Source organism: Trachurus trachurus (assembly GCF_905171665.1).
Source record: "Trachurus trachurus genome assembly, chromosome: 3".
Taxonomy (NCBI): Eukaryota; Metazoa; Chordata; class Actinopteri; order Carangiformes; family Carangidae; genus Trachurus; species Trachurus trachurus.
Window position 1 is genome coordinate 22,027,906 of NC_139893.1, and position 24,386 is coordinate 22,052,291.

At 42.9% G+C, this 24,386-nt stretch overlaps 1 protein-coding gene across 4 annotated transcripts in view; it reads left to right on the plus strand.

Annotated features, from left to right (window-relative positions):
* Positions 1–24,386, plus strand: part of akap13 (A-kinase anchoring protein 13) — a 94,832-nt gene that overhangs the window by 24,313 nt on the left and 46,133 nt on the right. For all 4 annotated transcript variants that reach the window (XM_083999935.1, XM_083999936.1, XM_083999937.1 and 1 more), the window contains exons 4-10: positions 344–516; positions 1,083–1,254; positions 6,633–6,816; positions 8,364–8,559; positions 8,833–11,032; positions 12,406–12,491; positions 23,751–23,805. In XM_083999935.1, the coding sequence (XP_083856061.1) occupies positions 344–516; positions 1,083–1,254; positions 6,633–6,816; positions 8,364–8,559; positions 8,833–11,032; positions 12,406–12,491; positions 23,751–23,805 (3,066 nt within the window). The remainder of the gene's footprint in view (positions 1–343; positions 517–1,082; positions 1,255–6,632; positions 6,817–8,363; positions 8,560–8,832; positions 11,033–12,405; positions 12,492–23,750; positions 23,806–24,386) is intronic.

Here is a 24,386-nt window from a genome sequence, read left to right on the forward strand (position 1 = left end):
TGACCTGCAATATACTCTGTGTGCTCACATGTGTACTGTTAATAGCCTGTGAGAAAAGGGCCTTAGATGTGTTTCTTGGAGTATGAAAGTTTGGGTGAAAGAAGGAATTTTAACATATTAACATCACATTAATATCACATTTCTTACGTTGCTTATTGATTTCTCCATCATTGTTTTTATGCTTTCTACAACTCACTCTGAAAACAGCTTATGTCAAAGACTAATTCAATAATTAATTCATGGGCTTAGTCATAAACACAGAAAGACTATAACTAACTTATTTGTTGTTTATTTACATATCTCATTTCCTTCTCTCCCTTCCCCCTTTCTTCTTGTCTTGCAGCTCATGACTGCTGTGAGGCGGTGCTGGTCACCTTGTGTTCTGTAAGCCGGGGCGTCCCTGAGGACCCTGATGCCCCCGAGGACCTGAGACCCTGTCTAGGCCGCGTGGCTCCGCTGGCTGAGCATCGATTCAGCTTCGTCCAAGATTTGGCTTTTGACATGGCCCAGTTTCTGGTGAGTGACAGGAGGATGAGTCATTTCCATTTTTTAATTTCTCAGCTGTAGAATTATCCCCAAAAATGGAGGCTAATCATAGAGCAGGAGAAAAGTGGTTACCAATGGTAACAAGTGAAAGAGCAATGTGGGCAGACTGATAATAAAACAAAAAAGATTACCGTGTCAGTGTTCTTCCCTGACAAGGCCTGATGTCTCACAGTCCTTAGTATTTAATTAATGAAATCTTCTCAGCACAGTTTCTCATCCCATAGACATTTAATATTGAGTTTGTTTTGTCAGTAAGGAAAAGATAAAAGGTGTGTCCTCAGCGCTCAAACCTAAATCTTCTCATAGAACATTTTCCAATTTTTAAATCTGTGTTTTCGTCAACACAGCGTAGGTCCAAATTGAGCTTAGTGCTGATACACACCCATGGATATGTCTTCCTCCATTTACATCGCACATTTTATGCGTTTGGTTAATGCTCTTATGCTGAGCATCTTAAAACGAGTGCTTCCAGTAGACTAAGCCTCAGCTCCTCCTCTGTAAAACTTGACTCATCTTTGTAATCACCCTCCACACAGGTGAGCACAGCGGGCCGGGCCGACGGCCTCGACGGGGCGCTGCTGCTGGATGAGTGTCAGATTCCTCTGCAGGAGTGTGAGCGTCTGGATGAGAGTCTGGCACTGGCCCTCCACCACCTTGCACTGCCTCCAGGATGGAGCCTTCTGGGAAACAAACTAATCAACAGCACCGGTGAGACTGAGGGGCAGTTGGCTCACTGGAACATGTCATTTCCTCACACAGGAAAATGTACAAGAGTCACGCTACATGTGTCTGCACTGATGCAGAGGCATGTTGACAAATTATAGTTGTGCCACACATAATGACACACAGGGCGCCTCTGTTTGTGTGTTTGTCAGTGTGCCACATATCGTCTAAAGTGGTGACATTTGTCAATGAAATTAGGAAGACTGAGCTCTTGCAGCAATCTGTTTTCAAAGCCGTGCCACAATTACAGGTCAACACAATGAGACAGTGCTGTAGATTTCTGCAGGAGGTGGATGTTATTGGCACACGACTTCCAGTTTACTGTCCCCATAGTCTGTCTGCATGTGTGTCCATGGACATGGCTCCTGTTAAGCATTTAGCTTTACAGACGACTCAGGTGATTGATTTTTGCGTTGCATGCTCGAAGCGAGGACATTTTGCGCTGACAGTAGAAACACTGATGTTTAGGAGGATAATCACGGTTGACTGTCGCGTCCTCCAATACTTAAAGGTAGTCTGTGTGATTGATATGTAGCTTCAAAACACAAGACCCAGTCTTTGTCTTTGACTTTCACAGTTTGGATGAGAAAGTGCTGTGTGAAGTAAGGTGACTAAATCCAGCAGGAATTACTCACTGACTTTATTTAAATCATCAGACTCTGATGGTAAATGTTACTGTAAAGGTGGAAATTTAGTCAGTTAACATAACAACACACAACATTTAAGTCTGCATACTATAACCTTTATTTTAATGGTATTTGATCATTATATTATCAGTAACATTCTTGTACTGGATCTCCGAGACATATATCTTGACTTAAAATAAGGGGCTAAAAATGAAATCCTTAAATGATGATAATAATAACAGTAGGTGCTTAGTTTGATACGCTGTACAATATAACAACCTCATCGAACAATGTATCGTCGTCAGTGCCTACAGTAGCTGCTGTAGGCGCAGCTGCATGGTTGTGACCCCTGTGATGGAGATGCCACATGGACAGCACAATGATTGTTTTCCCCCACGGGAGCCGGCGGAGATTATCGGCTCCTTTTCAATAACACATCATGCAAAAATGATTTCCGCTGCAGAACGACTCCTTGCTGCGATCCCTTCTCTCCGTATCACCCTGAATGAAAACATGTAAACAAGGCAATTGCACAGGAATAGTCTCCTATCTCTAAGTAAATTAAATTAAATAATTAAAGCACAATATGGCCCGATCACGTACGATGCATCCATGCAGTGTTGTAGTGGTGATATCAGCACAGCTGCAGGTTTATTGTTCAATCGAAAGCAACACTGTAGGTTTCTACAGCAGGACCTCTATTAACCCCTTTAGTTGGAGCAATGACCAAAAAGAGGAAAAAACACAAGCCAATCATAGCATTTTTGAGGACACAACCAGAATATAAAGGTTTTTTCACTCACTCTGACTAGTTGATGAACTTGATGCTTAGTGGAAATAGCAGAGGCTGTGCATATATCAGTGTTGTTCATACTCACAGATGGACATGAACATGTCTCTGTTGGGCTTTGATCTGACTCTGGCATTAGTATGAGCAGAGCCTGGTGCTGCTACCAAACAGCAGTTTGTGTTGTGAGAAGGAGCCATGTCAATCCAAACAAACATATTTTATTATTAAAATTAAAGTACTGATTTTTTTCAGCCACTGACTCTGATGACTTTAATCTGCTAAAGGAAGCCAAATGAGCTGATGGGGCTGATAAATTCTGCAAGGTAATTGCCCTCTGTGAAGCAGCATAAACAAGACTTTTGGGAGTAGTTAGATCTTTCCTGCTGCCTGTGGCTATTGTTAAGGTAATAGCTTATGGTTTAATTCAGACTTGGATATTAGACCAGACCAGCACAACCAGCAGGATTTTAGTTTTTTAAATGACAAAAAAATGAGCCAAGAAAATTGAGTCAGTGTATGGTGAAGATTGAAAGTCTACACACTTGTTTATTTAATATTATTTTTGAGCCTGGAAAGAAAACTCATCAAATCAAATTTTCACACACACACACACACACACACACACACACACACACACACACACACACACACACACACACACACACACACACACACACACACACACACACACACACACACACACACACACACACACACACACACACACACACACACACACAGAGGCTCCTTTGGGCTGAAGTCTGTTGTCATGTTGTTGATGTGGAAGGCGGCTTCCAGCTGCGGTGAGTGATGTGTGCTCTAATAGGCTGTGCTCCACAATATGTCAGCGCTTCAATACAAGACGCTCAACTGCAGTGAACTGTGGGGAGGAAGAGGAGTGCAATTCTGCTCTCCATTTATCAGATCTGTCAGATGATGGATAGCCGCAGACTACAGGTGGAGGTGACGGTGGTTTATCTCAGTCATCCTTTACGCTGTGGGTACGCAGCAGTCACTGATCTCACCATAGCCAGCCATTTATTGTCCTCTGAGAAATTCACTTCTCTTGGAGGAACTGTCCGTGTTATTGGAAATATATGACACACACGCAATTCACTAACAAACTCACAGCATTCATTCACAAATTAGCTGTAGCTTTTGGTTTGTCATTGAATACTATTGTGGGGGTTGTTGTGGAGCATGTCTATTATGCATTTAAATTGTTGAAACTAAATCAAATCTAATTAATTGATTATATGATTTAAAAAAAAGTATATAAAAGTACTGGGCTTGAGCTTCAGTTTAATAGTAATGTAAGGTAGGTATAATTTGTGCTATGTTTAACTTGTTATTTTAGCCGACTAGCATGCTAATGCAAATAATTATAAATCACAGCTGCATCTGAATCCCATTAATCTTTTCAGGTATTTCATGCAAAGTATTGGACTAATTAAAATTGTGGTCATGCCAGATGAAAGGTTAGGTGATAAGATTATCATTTATCCTCAAGTGAGTATGTGTGATTTCAAGGCAGTCCATCCAAAAGTTATTATAATTATGCCAATTCAATCTTCAAGCAAAAGATAAGAGGTTAATTGGCTGATAACATGAATGATTTACTAATTAGAGTTGGACAACAGCTAGTTGTGGTCAAGCTATTATGGTGACTTATGGTTTAACACACCGTTGGGCCTGGAACCATTAATCCATCCACACCAGGGACAGTGGAAGTGTGACTTGAGGGGGGGGGGCACACATTTTAACAGGTTAGTTGTTACTTTGATGCAGAGAGCTGGCCTCTGGTTTTATTTTTTACATACAGTCCTCATGTCACAACAACATTAGGCATAGAAAAGACCTGTTGGTCTCATATTGGCATTCTCCCAGCAATATTAAGCAAAACTGACACCACTTCTACTTGAGTTATGTATTATGCTGAACCTTCATATGATACAGACATGAAATATATGTGTATATGTATAAAAAAACATTTTAGCAGTGCCATGTGGAGGCATTGGCATTTTAATGATAATTTCTGTCATGAATAAACCGGAAAGTCATTTGGAATGGAAAGATATCTAGCATTAGAGAAGCTTGCAAACTGAGGAAACAGAGAGTGCTTCTCCACAACAGGTCAGCGACATCAGCAGCTACAATCATGCAACAAAGGCATTGTGTTCCCAGTGTTAAGCCACTTTATGTTGGTGGTTGCTGTATTGCAACAAGTCACTGTATGTAATTACATGTATTTCCCAGATTAGCCTCCCAGATGCCATTGTAGGAAAATGTCATGGGGGTTATGCCAGTCAGTTTTAAGGAACTGCCATCAAACCCAGCAGTGAAGCATTTCCTGCTGCTGTTTGGCACCTCACATTCCAGTCCGGCATAGCTTGGCTAAGTGGAGCATTAAATTTGACCAATTAGCTAGAGGTTCATCAGGGCAGTCTGGTACAGGCTGGTCCCACAGTAAATGGAGTGAAACCTCTCATCAGCAGACACAACCAGCATTGTAAATGTTGCCTAATGACTATTTTGGGGCAGAACACACAAACTAAAAAAAAGATGTTTTGTTGTTGTTTATACGGCCTTATAAATAAATATAAATGATCACATCTTACTCGTGAGATCTGCACAAAGAACAGTTAAAAAGTCCTTGAATAGATCACATAAAAGCTCCTCTCTCAGTGGGAAAACCCAGAATTTTCCCTGTGTTCTCAAATAAATGTCAGTTTTTTTGTATGTACACTGAAGAAAACCCCCTCTGCTAACAGTGACAAATGAAAACTAAAGAGTAAAACAAAATGTTTTTAATAAATAACTGTGAAGAGGCACAGCAGCCGTGTCGTAATTCTTTTCTCTTTCTCAGTCCTGTAATTTCTGCTGTGTGAAAATAACCACAGACCAGCTGCTTTGATAAACATGAGCATTTTATGTGCAGTGTACTGACTCTGCATTTCATCACATCTGGGTTGCTGAGCAGGCTAGAGTTTTAGCTTATTAAGGTTTTTATTGCTCTCTAATGATCTGTATGTTCCACTTTTCATTGTGAAATCACCATCAACTGAGCCTGGCTCACTCCACACGCTTTAGTGCCCTTTATCTCAGAACACCCTTTTAAATTGACAATATATTTGTAAGTAGTCAGGTAGTAAAAGATGCTAATATTAACAGAAAAAATTGCACAACTCACATAAACAAAACACAGATTCAGTGGAGGATTGGGGGGGTGGAATAACCAACGCCCATTCAGGCTGGCTTTAATACGAATGGGAGCTTTGCTGGCAAAATGTCGCTTTGGCAGAAAGAGAGTGTGTGTTTGTGTTTGGGTGTGTGTGTCCATGAATCTCCATTACTGTCTTTGTGGACATATAAAGGAAGGAATTCAGTGTTTGATGGTGTTATTAGAAGTCCGACTGATAAATGAGGCCATTAATGGGCTTTAATTAAAACTGAGAGTTCAGTCTAGTGAGTGTGGCTCACCTCTTGTAAAATAAAATGGTCTAGTTTGATGTCATCAAATACATCAATGTTGTTGTTGTTGTTGCTGTGATTTGTTTGTTTTATTATCAGGTGTTAGATGCTGCTTCAGAGGTTTCTCCACACTGTCCTGAACCGTGAAACGGAAAAACTCGACATATTGTGTATTGCTGTCAGTTGACATGTGGGCTCTTACCCAGAAATGACAGTGTTGGTCCATTGTTAAAGACAGACAGAGGCAAGCTGTTGTTTTATCAATGTGTGAAGGTTGTTCCTGTGCCTGTTTAATTTAACACTGCTGTGTTGCCAAGTTGCTGCGAGTGGTGGTATGTCAGCTACGATGCTGCAAACTGGACCACCCCACCCTTCAGTCTCTCTCTGCTTCTTTCTCTGTTGCTCATGTTCTTGATTTCATGTATTCTTTTTTCCTCCTGCCTTACAGTACCTGTCATCCTCTGTCTTTTCCGCAGACCTGAATCCTCAGGAGACTCTGCTGCACTTCTCGGCTCGGCGGGGTCTGCTTCGGGTAACGCACTTCTTGTTGCGGCAGTCTGGAGCGAAAGAGGCCCTGCGACTGGCCAACAGACAAGGCCACACCCCAGCCGCCATTGCTGCTTCACGGGGACACGAGTGTCTCCATGAGCTCCTCACAAAGTAAGGACCAAACTTACATGTAACATGCAAAAAAAAATAAAAAAATACTGAAATGTTTTGAAATCATAAATGGTTAATCTTTGTTTTTCGAAAACGCGCTGCTCCCAGTCTTGTTGGTAGGATTTATCACATCGGATTTAGTTTGTTTCAGGTGTAAAGATTACCTCTAAACTGTTTCCACTGTGCTTGACAGTGATACTCTTACAATTTCAGAGAACATTGCCCTTTCCACCCTACAAACAGCCTCATGTCAATAACAGAGGCTAGATAGCGTGGTTCCTCCAGAGCCCTTTCAGGCAACACTGTTTGTCTGTTGTCGTGATGGAACAATGGAGGTATCTAAAGAACATCACTACAAAGCCACACTGCAGATGAAAGCTTAGCACTCTGGGCCGCAGTCGGATAGTTGAGGGCAAATTGAAACGGTGTGGGCTGCCGGGATCGTTCCGAGGAATCCAGAAGGATGGGAAACTATTCCACAACACAAAAGCTGTGGGTTACGACTTGTACGTCTCCTGACCTATCGAAGCACCTCCCTACAAACATCTTACTATCTGTTACTGTCAGCCAAACATACTGCAGCATTGTCTAGTGTCGAGTGTAATGGCAAATAGATGTATGTGTTTTGTTTGTAGTTGTCAGGTATAATCCTTAGCAACGCCCTCTTTCTGACTGACTGTTGAGGTCAAATGCCTCTCATCCTTTTAGAGTGAAACATTAAACTACACGGGGGAAAAAAATGCTATTTTGGTAAATGAACTGAGACACAGCTTAAAGTGGAAATAGACCCCTTTTATGTCTTCTAAGCGTTCCACTTATCTGCTGAAGAATAGTTTTCGCTTACTAAATGAAGATGCCACAAGCTGAAAGACAACTACCACTTAGTGAGCTTGCTTATTGCCTGGAGTTGCTTTACAACTTACAGCTCTCTCTCTTTATGTGTCGGTAATTGCATTTCCCTCTTCGAAAATAGTGAAGTCACTCTCAGCCTGGCTGGTGACCTCAGCTGCTGGGCCTCTCAGCTAAAGCAATCCACCCAGGATTACGCAAACATTTTAGGTGTCTCCTCTTTAGCACTATCTTTATGAAGAAAAACACTGCACATACTTTTACCTTCTCTACACCCGCAAAGGCAGCAGGGGGAGTGAACTTCTCTTGGAAAGCTTATCGACAAGGAGTGGTCTTTATGTGTGCTATCACCGGGTGCATTCTACCACAGGGAAGTCACTTTTTTCCTTTTTGCTTCTTTTCTGACTCGTCTGGAACTTTTTAACATTTACTAGCTGCGTAATTACCTGACAGTATCTCTGTAGGTTGTTTTATTACTTGCTAAAAGGCACCACAGCACTGGACTGGTTGCCCTTTCCTATTCTGTGAGAAAAAAAACACACACACACACAAGCACGTGGGGTTATGGAGGAAAAAGTGTGAGTGTGGAGAATGCAGCTGACATCACAGTTGAAACCTTCCCTGAAAAGGAGTTTCTGTGTTCTATTAGCCAATCGTGCTATAGGCTCAGAATGATCTAAGTGTTTATTTCTCGACAGGGCCGACATGGACACAGAGACGGACGAAGGCGCTGAGAGTGTCCACCTGGTCTCTACAGATGCCCGAGTAATTTGCCACCTCCCCAGGCTGAACACGCACACCCTGACACTGAGAATCCACCCTGGGCGTGAACCTCCGACCCTTCAGAGGAGTGTGGAGCAGCTGCTGCACTTGATATGCCATCTCCATGCCAAGGTGAGTCACTCCACCCTGCCCATTTAGCACGATATCTCTACCCGGGTTGGCTGGAAGCAGGGCCTGGACTGCCACTGAACATTGTTGGACATTGTTTGTCTTTTCTCTGCCCTCATTTTTTTAACCTTCAAAGTTTGTATAACTGGTGGAACACCTTGTGTAATCACTGAGTTGGCGATTGATAAGAAGTAGATAGCAGCTCTGTTGGTTTCTCTGAGGGGGAAAAAAAAACAAAAACTAACGTCTCTCCTCCTCCTCTTCTATATTCCGCAGGGAGTTTCTGAACTGGAGCTGCAGGTTGAGTGTCTGCACACAGCTGCTGAATGTTGTGATGGTGTCAAAACAGAGATAACCTGCGCGGAGCAGCCTGCTACAGCGTCAGAGTGCTCGGATACAACAACCGAAGGCAGCGGGGTAGAAAACTGCACAGTGGAAAGCGCCGTCGCCGGCTGTGGACATGGTGAACCTGGGAATGCGGAGAAAGACTGGAGTTTGTCTGTGAGCGCTCCAACATTAGAAGTACGCCCCCAGGAGCACGGCCTCAGCTCCCCAGAGGAGCGGGTGTGTCTCAGTTCAAACACTGGGAGAGATTACTGCCAAACAGAGGAGGAGGGAACGGAGCAGCCTGTTGTTTCCACCCAGAGTTTGAGTTTGTGTGACAGGAGTGAAGGAGCACGGAGTGAGCCAGAAGGGGCAAAGCTCACTGTGGGAACCACACCAGCAGCAGGCTGCGGTAAACAGGCAGAGGAAACTGATAGAGGAGAGGCTGTGATCCGGGAAGGACAGGAGGCCACAAAGGGAGAGGACAGATGTGAGCAGGAAGAAGAGGACAGCACAGCCAGGAGGAGGGACGAGGATGCCGGCACAGAGTCAACAGAGCTAATAACGACCAGTGGAGACACGACGGCTTTAGTCATGGGCCAGTCTCCGTCTTTAAGCGGCTCAGAGCTGTCAGACAACTATGATTCTGAAATGAAGGACTGCTCTCAGGTAGGGGAGGCTGTCAGGGCAGAGGAGCTGAAACTCAGCGAGGATCGCCTGGACAAGCCCTCTTTGGACCAGGATAAGGCAGAGAGTGAAGGGTTAACAGACCTTGTATCAACCCCCAGCCCATCGCTGATAGACTGCGGTGATGTAATCGAGGAGCCCGAACCTGCTTATTCACGTCTCCTGATAGAAGGCCTCCACAAGGGGGAGCGTCCACCAGACATAAACAGCCTGGAACAAAACCAGGAAACAGCTGGTAGGGGTTACGGCACAGAGCAGCAGCAGCAGCAGGGCCGGGCTCCAGAAACTTGTTGTCATTCTGGGAATTGTACTGGAGCAGCAAGCGATAAAGAACTTGGTGGTGAAGACATAGCTGAACCCTCTGGATGTTGTATCGAGAGCATTCATTTTGCTATGGACGAAACCGACAGCGCAGAGGATTGTCAGACTGCTGACAGCTCCTTGGAGGAGACACGGACCGATCAAGCAACCGACTGTGAGCAATCACCTGAAATCGTGCCCAGCTCTGGTACCAGACATGCTGATCTAGACTCTTGCGTGGCTCACGGCCTCTCCAGCGATGACGATGGCAGTTTCCGATCCCTTGGAAGCTCCACGACAGAAATATACCATCCCACTCAGGACAGCGCCACCGTGGAAGAGTCAGGCTTTAACCGAAGCAGCGTGGAGATAGCAGAGATGTCTTCAGCGGGATCTGTGATGGAGGAACCGGATGATGTGAACCCCGGTGAAAGCGTTGAACACTCAACCGCCGTGGATGCAGAGCTCCCCTTGGAGCCAGGCACTGTCAGTGCAGAGACAGTGACGGACTGCGACCAGACTGGCACTGAGCCTGAATCACAACTGCCACCCAGCCCTCAAACAATGGAGGCTTTGAATCCCGAGGGGGCAGGAGAGAAACTTGTCCCAGAACTCTCCAAAGAGGATCTGTTGTTAGGTTCAGCGTTGTCAGAGAACGAGGACTCTCCAACTGTGAATATGGATGAAAGTAAAAACGGAGAGGCCAACGGCTCTGACCTGAATGCGGAGCCTGAGCATTCAGCATCAGAGGTCACCACCAGTACAGTGTTAACTGAACCCGGCCACTTTGTTGCAGAAGAGTCTGAAGTGACTGGTACAGCTGGAGATGACTGTCAGTCATTAGAGACCAGTGATAAACCTGTGGTGGTCTCAGCAGAGGAGAGTGGACAAGTGCAATTGGTGCTCCAGCAGGAGAAACAGGATAATTTAGAGATGACAGCACATGAAAGGTCACCTGATGAAGGCTCAAGACACTCGGAGAATCAGATCGATGCACCTCCATCACAAAATATCGGTCTGCTTTCAGACAGTGGAGAAGTAGAGTCGTCTTTTCCAAACATTGAAACATCCAGTGAACCTGCTGTTGTGAATGAGACAACTGAAAAGCCAGAGAGTCTTGATTCAGTGGATGGAGGCTCAGAAAACCACAACAGTGCAACCCAAGGTGGGGAAAAGCTGATTTATTTCAATACAATTGCAGGTTTATTCTTGTGCCATGCACTCACATACATCACAGAGCTATGTGTTTGTCATCGTCTTATTTCTAAACAAATCTGCTGAATCAGATTCAGTCCCTGTCTGGTGATTAATGGCAACATTTCCACAAAGCTAAATGCAATGTAGGCCATTATAATTGTGCTCACAGGTATTGCGGGCTTGTGTCTGACAACCTGTTGTGATAGATTGCTGTTATAAAGACACATTTTGTTTCGTCTTTCTACTTTTTTTGTGCCAATTGTCTCTCTAATGAGGATTTAGCTTTCGGGCATTCTTTAGGATTCGCTTTTTGTAATGTCAGAAAAGAGGTTATTAAAAAAAAAGTCTCTCCGTAAAATGTCACAGAATCCCATTAATTTAGCCAGATATCGTGCTGGGACACTGGGATACATGACATATTACATAACAGGAAATACTGAGCTGAGTTATATCTTTGGTACCTCAGGCCATGTATAGTTTGACAACACTTCCCTTTATATTCATATGTTCTCTGTTGGGCTCTGCCTCATGCACACTCACACTCTTTGGCTACAGTATATGTCAGCAGGCACAGTCACATTACCAGTGCATGTGACCGAGTCTTAGACGCACAGCCAGAAGGCTGGGTTCCTCCAGAACAAACATACTGGAGCCAGCTGATGTGAGTATAGAGCAGGAAGTGAGAGCTGCAGAGTCTGTCTCTTCTCCAGCACTCTGTCTGCAATTTTCACTCATCAGTAATAATTGTACTGGACCCAAGTCAAATAAAGAGAGGTCAAGGGCAAGCCTGATGCTGTGCGTCACACAGAGAGTGGGGGTGTAATAATGAACGAGGGGACGCATCTACAGCCTGATATTAGCCTAGCATGGAGGTGACATCAGGCAGACTTTTTGTTGTATTATATTTTGGGTATAAAGAAGTGAATATTCACTTTGATTCTAGAGGAGGCTTAAAAACAAAACAAAGTCGAAAGTCATTCTTCACTTTTAATTTCATCGAATTATATAGAAGCAAACTTTTAATCCACCCAAATAATTGTATAATACCATCACTGGACCATTTGCATTCTGTTTTTCTAATCAGAGAATGATAAATTAATTTACATTTTAATGGTTATTTTCCCCATGGCAAATTTTCCTTTTAGGAAAGTTTTAATAGTAATAATAACCCTATACACAACTTGCTGCATCATTATTGTACAGAGTCTTAACCCATCAGTGGATCTGCAGTGAGGATAGGCAAGCCTCAGTTCCTTTCACATCAAAACAGTTGTTATTGATTCCTGTATTTGGAGGATTTGCCTTTGGACTGATTGCATTGTGTTGTGTGTATTTCTCCAGAGGTGGATGTCATTAAGTCTGAAGACACTGTAATTGCTGCAGGGGAGGAAGAAAATGATACAGCGGAGGAAACCGACTTCTCCACGGTGAGCTTAAAGTTCCTACTGCGGCTGTGAGCGATCACGCTCTGCTTTGTTGTTCGACGAGGCTTGATTAACCTTTGTATGAAATGAATCATTGTTTGCCAAGGTCTTGAAACACCCTAGGTAACCTTTGATACGAAGACGTGAACGAGGAGGTGACCACCAGTTTCCTGCTGTTGCAACACGACCAGGGCTGAAATACAATGTGAAGCTAAACACTTTTCACTTGGAGTTGTCAAACACAGGTGTAACTAATAACGTCACCAATTGCTGCGTTGCCAGGAGCCGACATTAACGTAATCAGTTCCACCTGACGAGTGCAGTGTAAAAATATTATTTCATTCAAGGAAGTATAAAGAGACACGTGTGCTCTGATGCTTACAAGGCTGTCAAGGTGATACATTTATTTAACAAAAACATAACAGAATGTGCAGTTGAAGATGGACAGACTTCTGGCAGACAGAAAAGAAAAGCAGGTATGAAAAAGATTTCACATTTTGGGATTTCTGCGTTTATGGCATTTCAAACTGTCGAGTGCCCATGACCCACTCCACCATAAATCAACAAACATTAATGATAAATAGTGGTGAAATCCAGATAGGCAGATTATAAAAATGTATATAGAAGACATTACCATGGATTAGAATAAAAATTTGCATGCATTGATTTATAAGACACACATACTCAGTGATAAGGCATGTTCAGAGTCACCGTTTGTTGTGTGGTGCGGGGATGTGCTGTGTGTTTTCAACAACATCTATCATCTGTGGTGTCTGGATACCACTCATTTATAACTTGAAACATCCAAATATGGAGTGGGTGTTTGTGTTGTGCATAACTTACCATGGCCGGTTGGCACCATAGTCTCCATGCAACTGAGTAAAGGCAACTGCAACAGAGAAATATGCACGAGAAGAAACATGGAATTTGTGTGCAGTCAAAGTGAAGTGGAATCTTTGTTCTCCTTTTGGTTTTCTCATAATTGCTACTAAATGTTTTGGTGAGACTTTTTTTTTTTTTGGTTTGGCAGGGATATCCACAGTACAAAAAGAAGAGTATATCAAAATTTGGGGGGGGAGAAGGCAAAAGGCAGGATTTGCTTACGAGCAGCTTGATGTGCCAACTCGAGATTTGCAGGAAGTTCAGGAAGAAAGCTGTCTGGAACATTTTTCCCTCCAAGTAAAAGCTCTCAATTTGAGACTTGAGCTTAGTCAGCTCTTTCTTGTACTTCTAAGGAGTGCAGTCATTCAACAAGGAATATATTACCTGCTAGCATGCAGTGTGTCCTTAACCATGACCTCTGCGTTTGCTTTACTATAAAATCAAAAAGGATCTCTGCCTCATCCTATGGGACGGTGTTGCGCAGTTAATTTTCTCTCCCTGCCACTGAGCACATGGACGTGATCTTCAGTAGACAAGACTTTACTCTGAAATGTTGCTGACTGACAGATTCCTCGGCAGCCATAGACTGGAGTGGCTCGGCTTATTCCTGGGTTGTGGTCTGGGTCAGTGGCTTGTTCTGAATGCCAGATGTTTGACTGCAGGAGGACGTACACACACACATGCACACGCACACACACAGACACATGCAGGGTAGTGGGGTCGCCAGCAGAGGGCGATGTGGCACCAGAGGCATCACTGTAGTTTCTCTTATTGGCCTGAGCCAGTATTTAATGATCCTGCATTTTGATGCTGTTGAAATCTTCTGCAATTCTTATGACGGTCTATGAAGTGGTTTGGACAAACTGTAGCATGATGGTAGGTGAAGAGTGGCCTGACTTCACTGGGCATTTAGGACTTAAGTTTTACAGTATTGTCAATTTTGGTAATATTCCTAATAATCCTAATAATGGGAATGCACGTTAATATTAGAGCTGATCAATCGGTGTTTAACCATCACAACGTTTGAAGCCAAGAAAACTGAGAATGTAGTGGATTATAAAATAAAAGTGAATGGAAGTGACTGGATTAGAGAATCTAAATGACAGCAATAACAACTACGTATCCTCAAATGAGATGCAAGGTTAATGAAGTAATTAAAATCACAAAGAGTGTGTCGATGTTTTGACAATATGTGAGCCATTTCGACAGCAGATAATTTAGTCCTGGAAAATTCAGCAGGCTAACATCTGCGTTTCATATCTCAGAGTACTGGAACTTGTAGTTAGTGAGTCCACACAGCATCACGGCTCTTCAAAGTTCTTTAAATCACACATCAGAGCGGAATAACATGGTTTTCATCTGCAGCTGTGAGTCCTGTCAAAGTGCCAGACAGAGTTAGACACTCAAGACATGAGCATGAGATAAATTTAGATTATTCTGTGATTTGTTTTGCAAATGGAATTCATATAGACATCTGCAGGGAAGTCACAGCAGAGATCCAATGCTGTAAGAGAGGGTAATAGTGAAGTTAAACGTGGTGTTGTTGAGGTCTGTTCAATAAACACATTTGGCCAGTGATGTTGTTTTTATTTACGACGGGGAGTGGCTGCGTTCACAGTCTGGTTGGATAACAAGGATGGGGGAAGTAGCAGCTTTGGGGATGTTAGTTTCATTTCAGCTGCCATTTTGCTATTTAGGTAAACAGCCATCGCATGAGTGAGCTTCACAGCCAAGGGGCCTGTCTTTAACCGTTTGTAAAAATGGGCTATACAAATAAAATTGCCTTTCTTTGAACCGATCAGTTTTTCAGCTCTGCCCAGTCAATATAAATACAGTTTGAATATTGAGGAGTGGCATTTGATTGATTCATTGATTCATTGATAAATGGGTTGGTGACAGTTAAATCTTACAGGAAGATAAGAAGCATTTTTTTTATCTGACAGTGTGTGGAAATTGTTTGGGCATTAGTTAAGACTTAGTGACTGAGTAGTGTTTTTCTTTTTGATATGAATCCATATTTGTGTATGTGGGTGTTGTTGTGTGTTTATAGACTCATATGCGTCCTCACTATGTGGAGAGGTGGAGTAATACACGATGGGAGGTTGTTCAGTCATTGGGCTCTGTGTAATTTTCTGGCTGTACACTGTGAGCTACAGCAGAGTGATACAGAGATTGTCAGTTCTTCATCCTGTCAAACAACAAACACTGAGGTTTGTCTGGTTCAACAAATTGATCGCAGTGTTTCCCTGAACTATGAAACACCTGGTACGACGTGAAGGTCAGAGTTTTGATTAGAGGAGGAGGGTTTGATTTGTTTTTGGCCACTGGGATTAAAGCCTTTGCGATATTGACCAGCTATGGCCAGGGACCTGAGGGCAAAGCAGAGTCTCGTGACGGGGACAACCCACAAACTGCAGCGACCACCTCGTGTTTACATGGATCTACATATCATCCAGGAGGAGCTCGCCACAGAGTGCAGGCTGCCTCTTGCACCCAGTTTGATTTAGAAGGCGGTGGCCACACAAATATTGTTGACTTTTGTAATTCATCTTGTTTGTTGTGTTTGTTAAGTGTGATTTATCATAAAGAGATATGATGGATGAGAAGCCACCAGGGGGAAGAATATTCACAGATGATTTCACAAGCTCTTGACCTACTGCTGTCCTGCAGAGTTGTGGAGAGAGAGACATATTTCCTGCTCTTAAAGTGGCATGTTTTCACCCTGGAGCAGGGCAGGAACCCATCACAGTGACAATATAATGTTCCTTCATTCAATTTGTTTCTTAAACCCAAATTATACTTTTCACATCTGCCTCACAGTGAGGGTCCGCATAAATTTTTACCATCGCGGCATCAAGGTATCTACACACATGCACAGAGCCCTCCACCCAACCGCTGTCTGTGTCCATTTTGGGATGTAGCAGGGCCCTGTGCTGCACTGCCTGTACGAGGAGAGAGAGAGTTTTGTCTTACAGGAGACAATAGATTCATCAGTAACTTTCACAGAAATAAGAAATAATGAAGACTGGGCGATTCTATTTCGCCACAGCAGAATCTTATCAAAATGTTATGATGCTTTTATCTCAACATTTTAATAAATTACTGTTCGTTCTCTACATTTTATTTCGTATACAGTATATAACGATTTATGTACTAATTTCAAACATATCATGTGGACGGGCACATAATATATTATGTCAGTAATTAAGAAACCGCTGCCCCCATAGAAGGAATGTGCATGTAAAACCATTTATTTGCATCACTTCCAACTTTTATCATCACACCCACTGGTCATGTCCACTTAGGGGCATCATGTGAGGAAGATAGAATCACAACCAGTGGCTGCCTTGTCCAGCAGGGGGTGTTGAATCTCACCAACATAAATTCTGAGGATTGAATAGCATTAACTGAAGTAATAATGGCCTTCTGTCATCTGTCATACTGTAACTGGTACTTTAGAGGGTTGTTTCACAGGATAAGAGAGCAGCATTCACAGCCTCTTAAAGAGAGAGAGATAGAGAGAGCAGACAGAGAGAGAGGCAGTGAGTCAGGCAGAGTCAGGAGAGAAGTTGAGAGGCGACAGAGGAAAGAAAAAGAGAGGGAGGGAGGGAGGGAAGACGAGAAGGAGGGAGGGAGCAGGGCTGGAGTCTGGTAGGAGGCTGCTTCTGCGGCCAGATGTGAAGCTTAGCAAGCAGCCTGAGGTCTCCACAAGAGTGTTTCTCCTGGATTTTAACTCTCTCTTCAGTAAATCTGATCTGGATATTTAAAGGAAAATGTATGAACGCCACAAGCGGAGGTACAGTCTCTGTGCCAAAGGAGAGAGGGCTGTAGACGTGGTTTTGATAAAGGTAGGTTACCAATCCGTACTTTCAAACAAAGTTGTTTGGCATTATAACGCTGCCACTGCCACGGTAATAACAGTTATTTAAACAGATGCTTTGATAACACAATTGTTGCTACCTTGAACAAATGAAAAAGTAACAGCGAAAGCAATAGAAGAAAGGTAAGAAATACAAGAGCAGGACTGAAATCATAAAAGTTAACAGTAAAAAGGACGTCAAACTGAATTAATAAGATTATTACATGAAATCCTTTCAAGAGAATCAATTCAGCAGCTTAAGCTTCTCTGGTTTGTTTTCGAGGGCCGGATCAGACCTATTTAAAAAAAACAACAAAAAAAACACCCGGTAAAAAGTTTTTTCTCCGGTAAAGCATAATCATAACTGTGTTACGGCAAACCTGTCGTCAGCCAGGCATGTTGTGAGGGGTTTTTGCTGTGTTGCACCCTGGGAGATGATTGCATGGTTGTTGATAGTGGCCCTCCAGATGCAGAGTGCTGATTATTTTGGGGTGGAGTGTGGTTTCTTTGGATGTACACTGCATGGGTATGCTGTAAGCGACACCAAGACGAATGCCTGCACTCTGTCCATCTCTGTGGAGCAGCTGTGTATGAAACTTAATGAGGCTCAGACAGTTTAAGGTCTTTCTGGGGTTGTTTGGTCAGGAGAGTGAGTACTTGTCTTACAAACTATGAAGCTAAAACGGAATAGAAGTCCACTGATGCTTACAGTGACTTAGCCCCTTTTCCCTCTCTCAAAGGTCCTGTTACTGTATCATAAATGTTCAGTGTTGAACCTTTTGAACTGGGGTTTCAGTGGAATCTTTCTAAATGGGATCTTTTATAGCTCCCAAATGTTATATAAAGCCCTTTACAACATTGTTTTTTCTGGGCATTTTTCTTGTTTTCTTCCTCATTGTTGGTATTTAAAAATCAATCAAAAAGTTTCATTCATTGAATATAGCCAGTGAACCAACCCCAAGCCAGATTTTGACTTTGACAGTTTCATACTCAAGTATATGAAGTATCAAGAAAACACATCTCGAAGAATCTAGACTAAATATAATGTTCGCTACAAGAGCCGTCAACCAAACCAGAGACGCTAAACAAAACTTAATGACTCAAAATGGAAATATTTCCCATTGCTTGATGACTCTTCACTTTAATCTAAAGTAATAAACAGACTGAAAGCTGGACTGTTTATTATAATGCATTAACTAAACTTTGAATGACTCCACAGTTATGTTTGACATGTCCGACCGTCTGCTGAATGTGACATCCACAGGCAGGGCAGAGCAGAGAGGGAGGTACTGAGAGGAAAATATTTATGAAGTGGATCGCTCTGGTATATGTAACACCTCTCTCTAGTCTATTGTCACTTTCTAAACTTGTTCCTGATGTCAGCCTCTCTTTTCACCTAAGGGGTGAAATAGCAAGGATGAGAGAGTGTCTGTCTGTGTGTGTGTGTGTGTGTGTGTGTGTGAGAGGGAGAGAAAAAGAGAGCGAGAGGAAGAGGGAAAGTGAGAGAGATATGACGGTGTGGGAAAAAGGCAGCGCCGGGCTAACGGTTTCCTCTGGCTTCAGATGGAAACAGGCGTTCGGCCAAATGACTTCATTCCAGCCAGTGTTTCACATCCCAGCATCTCTCCTGGCCTTGAGTCACAAAACACATCATCACCCTACTTACCAAGTTCAGTAATTGTGAAAAGGCCTTTACACAAACTAACATAGGTCTATAGTATATACACGCAGCAAATAGATGACAAAGAGGCATGCAAAAAACCCATCTCAAACTCCCCTTGCCCTTGTTTGGTCTTTACTTCTGTATTCTGCTACAACTTCTGACTTGAAGAGTGGTGATCCATGATGTGAGGCTTATTATACTGTTGATCCCACAGGAGATCAGTATTGGTCCAGGTCTTCTGGTTGATAAAAAACCCAAGGACTTAGATTCACTTCTGCACCATGCTGAAATGCTGTGTGTTCACTGTGTGCCACCTCCACTTGTGCACTATTCTGTAGTTGCCTGTGACCTATGATCTCAATAGAGCCTTGAATAGACTTTCAGTAGAGCAGAGCACTTTGTGCTCTTAAACCCTAAAATAACATCCATGATAAATAAATCCAGTCCAACAGTTGGGCCATTGTCTGAAAAGTGGTGTGTTTGCTTTTATCCTATTAAAATGTTTTGGAAGTTGGATTTAGTGCACTTCCAAGGTGCAACAGAGAATAGCTTTGCCCTCAGGTCTGCCACCAGCCACCCTGAGGGATCAAATGGTGTATAAATACCTGGCAGGAAACAGTCATTCAGTCAGCCATTGCATCTTTCAATGCTGCAGAACCTCTCTGGCTGCCTGCCTGTTCAGAAATAAGGCAGCAGGCCAAGTCCTGCCTGTCCCGGCGTACACACGCTAGCCCGCCTTTTTATTTTTAAACCAGATGTGTTTTTACTGGGTACAGTTTAGATTCCCCCGGCACTACAAATATGCACTGGGCTGTTCTGAATCCAGGGTACCAGCTTTCAGAGGGGGGGATCAGTTCCTCGCTCGCTGGCTGACAGACCAACTTTGGCTGACTGATTGAATACGAGGCTGCCCAACTGGCTGACACTTTGTGTCTCTTGGTTTATATTGGACACAACATTAACCACCTCATAGATATTGCTACATTTCCAATCCTAGGTTTTCCTTTTATTCACAGTGCTTCTGTCAGGAAAAATAGGCTTTGTCTGGTGATGTGCACAAACTCCTGAGTGTTGTTGTTTCTGAGACGAATGATGGTCTTTTGCCAAGAGCTTCAGCCATTGTTGCATTTACAATTGTTACCAGGGGTTATAATGAAATCACTGAGCATTGCTACCTCTTCAGGGCAGACTGGATGCTACAGCGAGTCGGTATCAAAAAGTGACAAGATGGGGTGTACAGTACTGGCTAACATGATAACCTCAGAAAAAGAAAAGAGGTGATAGAATTAGACGAGAATTAGATTAGTTAACATTGGTGTTGCTTTATTTCACAACTGGAGACGACCCACGGTGAGTGAAGGAATGTAGTTTGATGCTGAACTCACAATGTTTCTTCTAGAACTGGTTAAACAGAAGCAAACAGCTGTTAAAGCTAATGTTGGCTGAAGTCTGACAGCAAAGTTACAAAGCCTGACCCTGACTGGCACTCTGTTTAACTTAACTAGACACAGTGAATTTAAGCTAAAGCGCTGAGTTTGTGTGACTCTGTGACGTTGTTGTTGCCTGCCTGTTTACCCTGATTACATGGGCACCTGTGAATCACTGGCTTTTGCAGCAGCTTCAGCGATTCTGTGTGACTTGTATCAGTGAACTGAGTTATGAATTGAAAGAGTCTGATGATGTGATGATTGAAGCTGAAGAGGCTGCTGCCTTGTACAGAGTCAAGTGTATTTTATCATTCTTCATTCATGTCCCCCATATTTATCCCTTTCACCAAATAATATGGACTGCAACACACTGCCAAAAATACAAATAAAGGAAATAGACTACTTAACCTGCATTATATATTTCCACATATGTTCATCCACTCCCAAAGACAAGTATCCACTTCATATCTCATTATGCTGAGGATCCAGCCCATTGCATAATTGTTGCCAAGACACACAAAAGCAGTTCTGGTTCACAGTGGGCAAACAGTCTATTAAAATACTTGGAGCTGCTGTTTCCTTTACTCTGGCTCTAGTGTGTGTTTTACTCAGGTTCCTTTTGTTTCTGTTTGAAGCTCTGTCACTATGCTCCTCTGAGGTCAAGCCTCATAGCCGTTTGTAATTTGTTGCAATCACTTGCAATCATTTCACTTTTGCACATAAACCTGTGCATGCATTTGTGTGTATGTGTGTGTGTGTGTGTGTGTGTGTGTGCACGCTTGTGTGTTCGTCTGTGTTTGTGTGCTATGTCTGTCTCTACTAGCGCCCTCTGTGACCAGCTAATCTTTCCTCGTCAGCGTGTTTGTTCTCTCTCAGCGGGATCTGTTTGATATCTGAACACAGCTGTGAGAAAAGAAAAAGCCTGTGTGTGCTGTCTGTGCATGCAACTGTGTGTGTGGGATTTTGTTGTGTGCACGTGAAGCTTGATGAGTGAAAAAAAAGGATCATAAGCGAGTGTTTGTACAGTAACATGTGCACATGCAGGAGCCACTGTTGGCCGATGCGGTGCCATTCGGTATGTAAGTAGTTGTCACTTCTCAGTGCATTTTTAGGAATGTCAAAATGTGTGATCACAGTGGGTGCTTTCACACACGCACACACGCGGACACTCACTCTCACACTCAAACACCCATACCCATGCACCACTCCCAGGCCGGGACAACAGCGCTCAGTGTTTTTGTGGACCTCAGCAGGCTTGTCAATGCTTTGGGACAGTTGAGGGTTAGTTGTTTAGAAACTGCTCAGTCCCCACGTCCCTCACCCTCAAAGCATTCTGGGAGGGTCAGCCTTGCTTGTTCCTCCTCCTCTATCTGATGTACCTCTTTCATTTCTGTCTCTGTTCTTTTTTCATGTCTGTCTCTGTTCTTCTTTTTAACAACTGCAGCGTATGTGGTCCAATTTGGTGTTGACTTCTTTTCCTGCTTTTATTTGTAGCTGGATTTGTTTTTTTTTGTGTTTTTGTCTTAAACTCAGTAGGCCAGTAATTTGCTACATTTCTCTGTTTGTGTGTAAAATTAGAACTTGGACTGCTGTGGCAAATTGTGAAAGACTCACTTTTTTCTGTTTTGATTGATTGATCGGTTGAAAATATAATTGGCAACCGTGAGGATGAGACTTTGTAAAGATGGAAGTTCTTGTTCTTTTCAAATAGTCTGGCATGTACCTGAATATAATGCCACATTTTCAAATAAAAAAAACGTTAACACTCATGATATAACACTAATTATTAAGTATTGATGCTGCTGGTAGGAGGTTTTTTTTTTTTTACCCGTTTCTTCTTGTTCCTTGTCTTTGTGCCCTGTCAAACCTCTCATCTAATTCTTGCCAGTGAAACCAAATAAGCATATTTTCCAAAATGTCGAACTAATCCTTTAAAATCAATATTAGCATTCTTGTTTTGTTATGTTTATTTTGGAATATCTCAGCTCCTTTCTTCCATTTTCTCATTCAGACAGAGAGCTGAGTGCTGCTGACACACATCTTAATGAATTAGAAATAATAGTATGCACATTGCAGACCTCGCAGTGTAACAGAAACAAGGTTAATTGTATTGTATTGAACTGTCAAGAACCTGGGAAACATTCACAGCTGATAAAAGCTACAGGATCCATATTGTGTCTGAGACTCAAAGACTGAGTTGGTGGCCCATGATGGAGCTGCTCTTTGTTTTATTCCCCTGATTCCTCCTTCAGATTAAAGGTTGTGGCCTTAAGATTAGTGAGCTGTTTGTACTATGTCTGGAGGTTCCTTTGTACAAGTCTCACACAGCCCATTTTAAAGGGCCATGCTAAAGCCTGCTGATCTGAGCCGGGCTTAACTTGGGTTTACTGCAGTTGAAAGTTAAATGGGAAGAATTAAGAAGAGGAAGAAACAAGTAGTACAGTAAAAAAGGAACGAACAAGCCATTGATGCAGAACAGACCATAAACATCTTAAAGGAAGTAGCATCCATTATCCTTCCAGTAGCTGGAGCTGCAGTTCAGACACCACTTGACCCCCAGAAAACAAAAGCCATGCGTCCAACCTGTAGGCTTTTGTAACGGGGTTATTTTGGTTAAGAAGCTATGTTAATGTATTCTGATTTTGTTAATAGATTGTTTATCTGCCCTCCCTCAGTTTGTATGAGAGACCCATCTCTGAGTCAAAGCTCATCATTCTTATCTGCATCTTGTTGATGGAGTTCATCAAAACACAATGAGTCTCTTCACATTGAGAGCTGTCAGTAGAGCTTCAGCCAAACTGTTGAAGCTTTTGTGTTGCATGCGAAGAAGGGGGTGGTGGGGGCTTTTTTAAACCCATCTCTCTCTCTCTCTCTCTCTAACCCACACACGCGCACACACAGCACACACAGCACACACAGCACACACACAGCTGTTTTATAGACATTCAGAGGAAGCAGAGCCCAGCGTTGTGTGTTTACAGCCAACCACAGATCTCTGACTGTGTGTGTGTGTGTGTGTGTGTGTGTGTGTGTGTGTGTGTGTGTGTGTGTGTGTGTGTGTGTGTGTGTGTGTGTGTGTGTGTGTGTGTGTGTGTGTGTGAGCCAGTGTGTGTGTGTGTGAGCCAGTGTGTGTGTGTGTGAGCCAGTGTGTTTGAGTTGGTGTCAGCATGACTGTTAGCTCTGACGGCTGAAAACAGACCAAAGCTAGATCTTTGCAAGCAGTTCCTTGAGGAGATGGAGCAAGAGTGCAGCTACTAAATCCTATGAATACACTTAAGCCTGCGTTTATAAAGAGTGACTTATCGTTGCCTCCCATCCTGTGCACTGAGCAACGCTTCCTAAACAGACACACTGGTCTGCATCATTATTTCGTTGTGGGTGACAATCACATGTTGCTGAGGCTGATTCAGTGTCTTCCTGTTTCTTTGTAGATCCACCGAGACAGAGAGGCGTCGTTTCATCAGCCCTGTAACAATCAACTCTCAGGTAAGCTACTAAAAATCCAGACTAGCTGCTCAGATTGTTTTTGTTTTTTGCCTTGTTTCCTTAATTTATGTAAGCTTATTTATAGATATTGTTATAAGATGCAATATTACTTTGCTACAGTGACAAATATGTTGCACTGGATCATTTATGTGTTCCTGTTTTTGCTGGAAGACGTTGTAGCCTTTGACTCATGATGATACCCATTTGTTTGAAGTGATAGAAAATGGATGTTTGGCCTGGTGACTTTTCAAACAGTCTGGTTGAAGTGTCACAGATACAAAGCACTGACACTTGTATTGTCTGAGCCTTGCCATTTTGACAACAGTCTTTCTTTTTTTTTTGGATTCAATACCGCAGCTGTTAAGCTGCTTTTTTCCACTCAAAAGATACAATGGAGATTATTGTAAATGTAGCTGGCCTGACTTCGACCCATATGAGATCTTCTTGTCAGATATTGGTATTTTTGGAGCCTGCTATCCTCTGATTGTGCTTTTTTGCTGATATTTAATATCTTTGTTTTGCCAGTCTCATGCCAAAGATTTTCAAGGATTCACCCAACATTACAAAGTCGACAGATATGA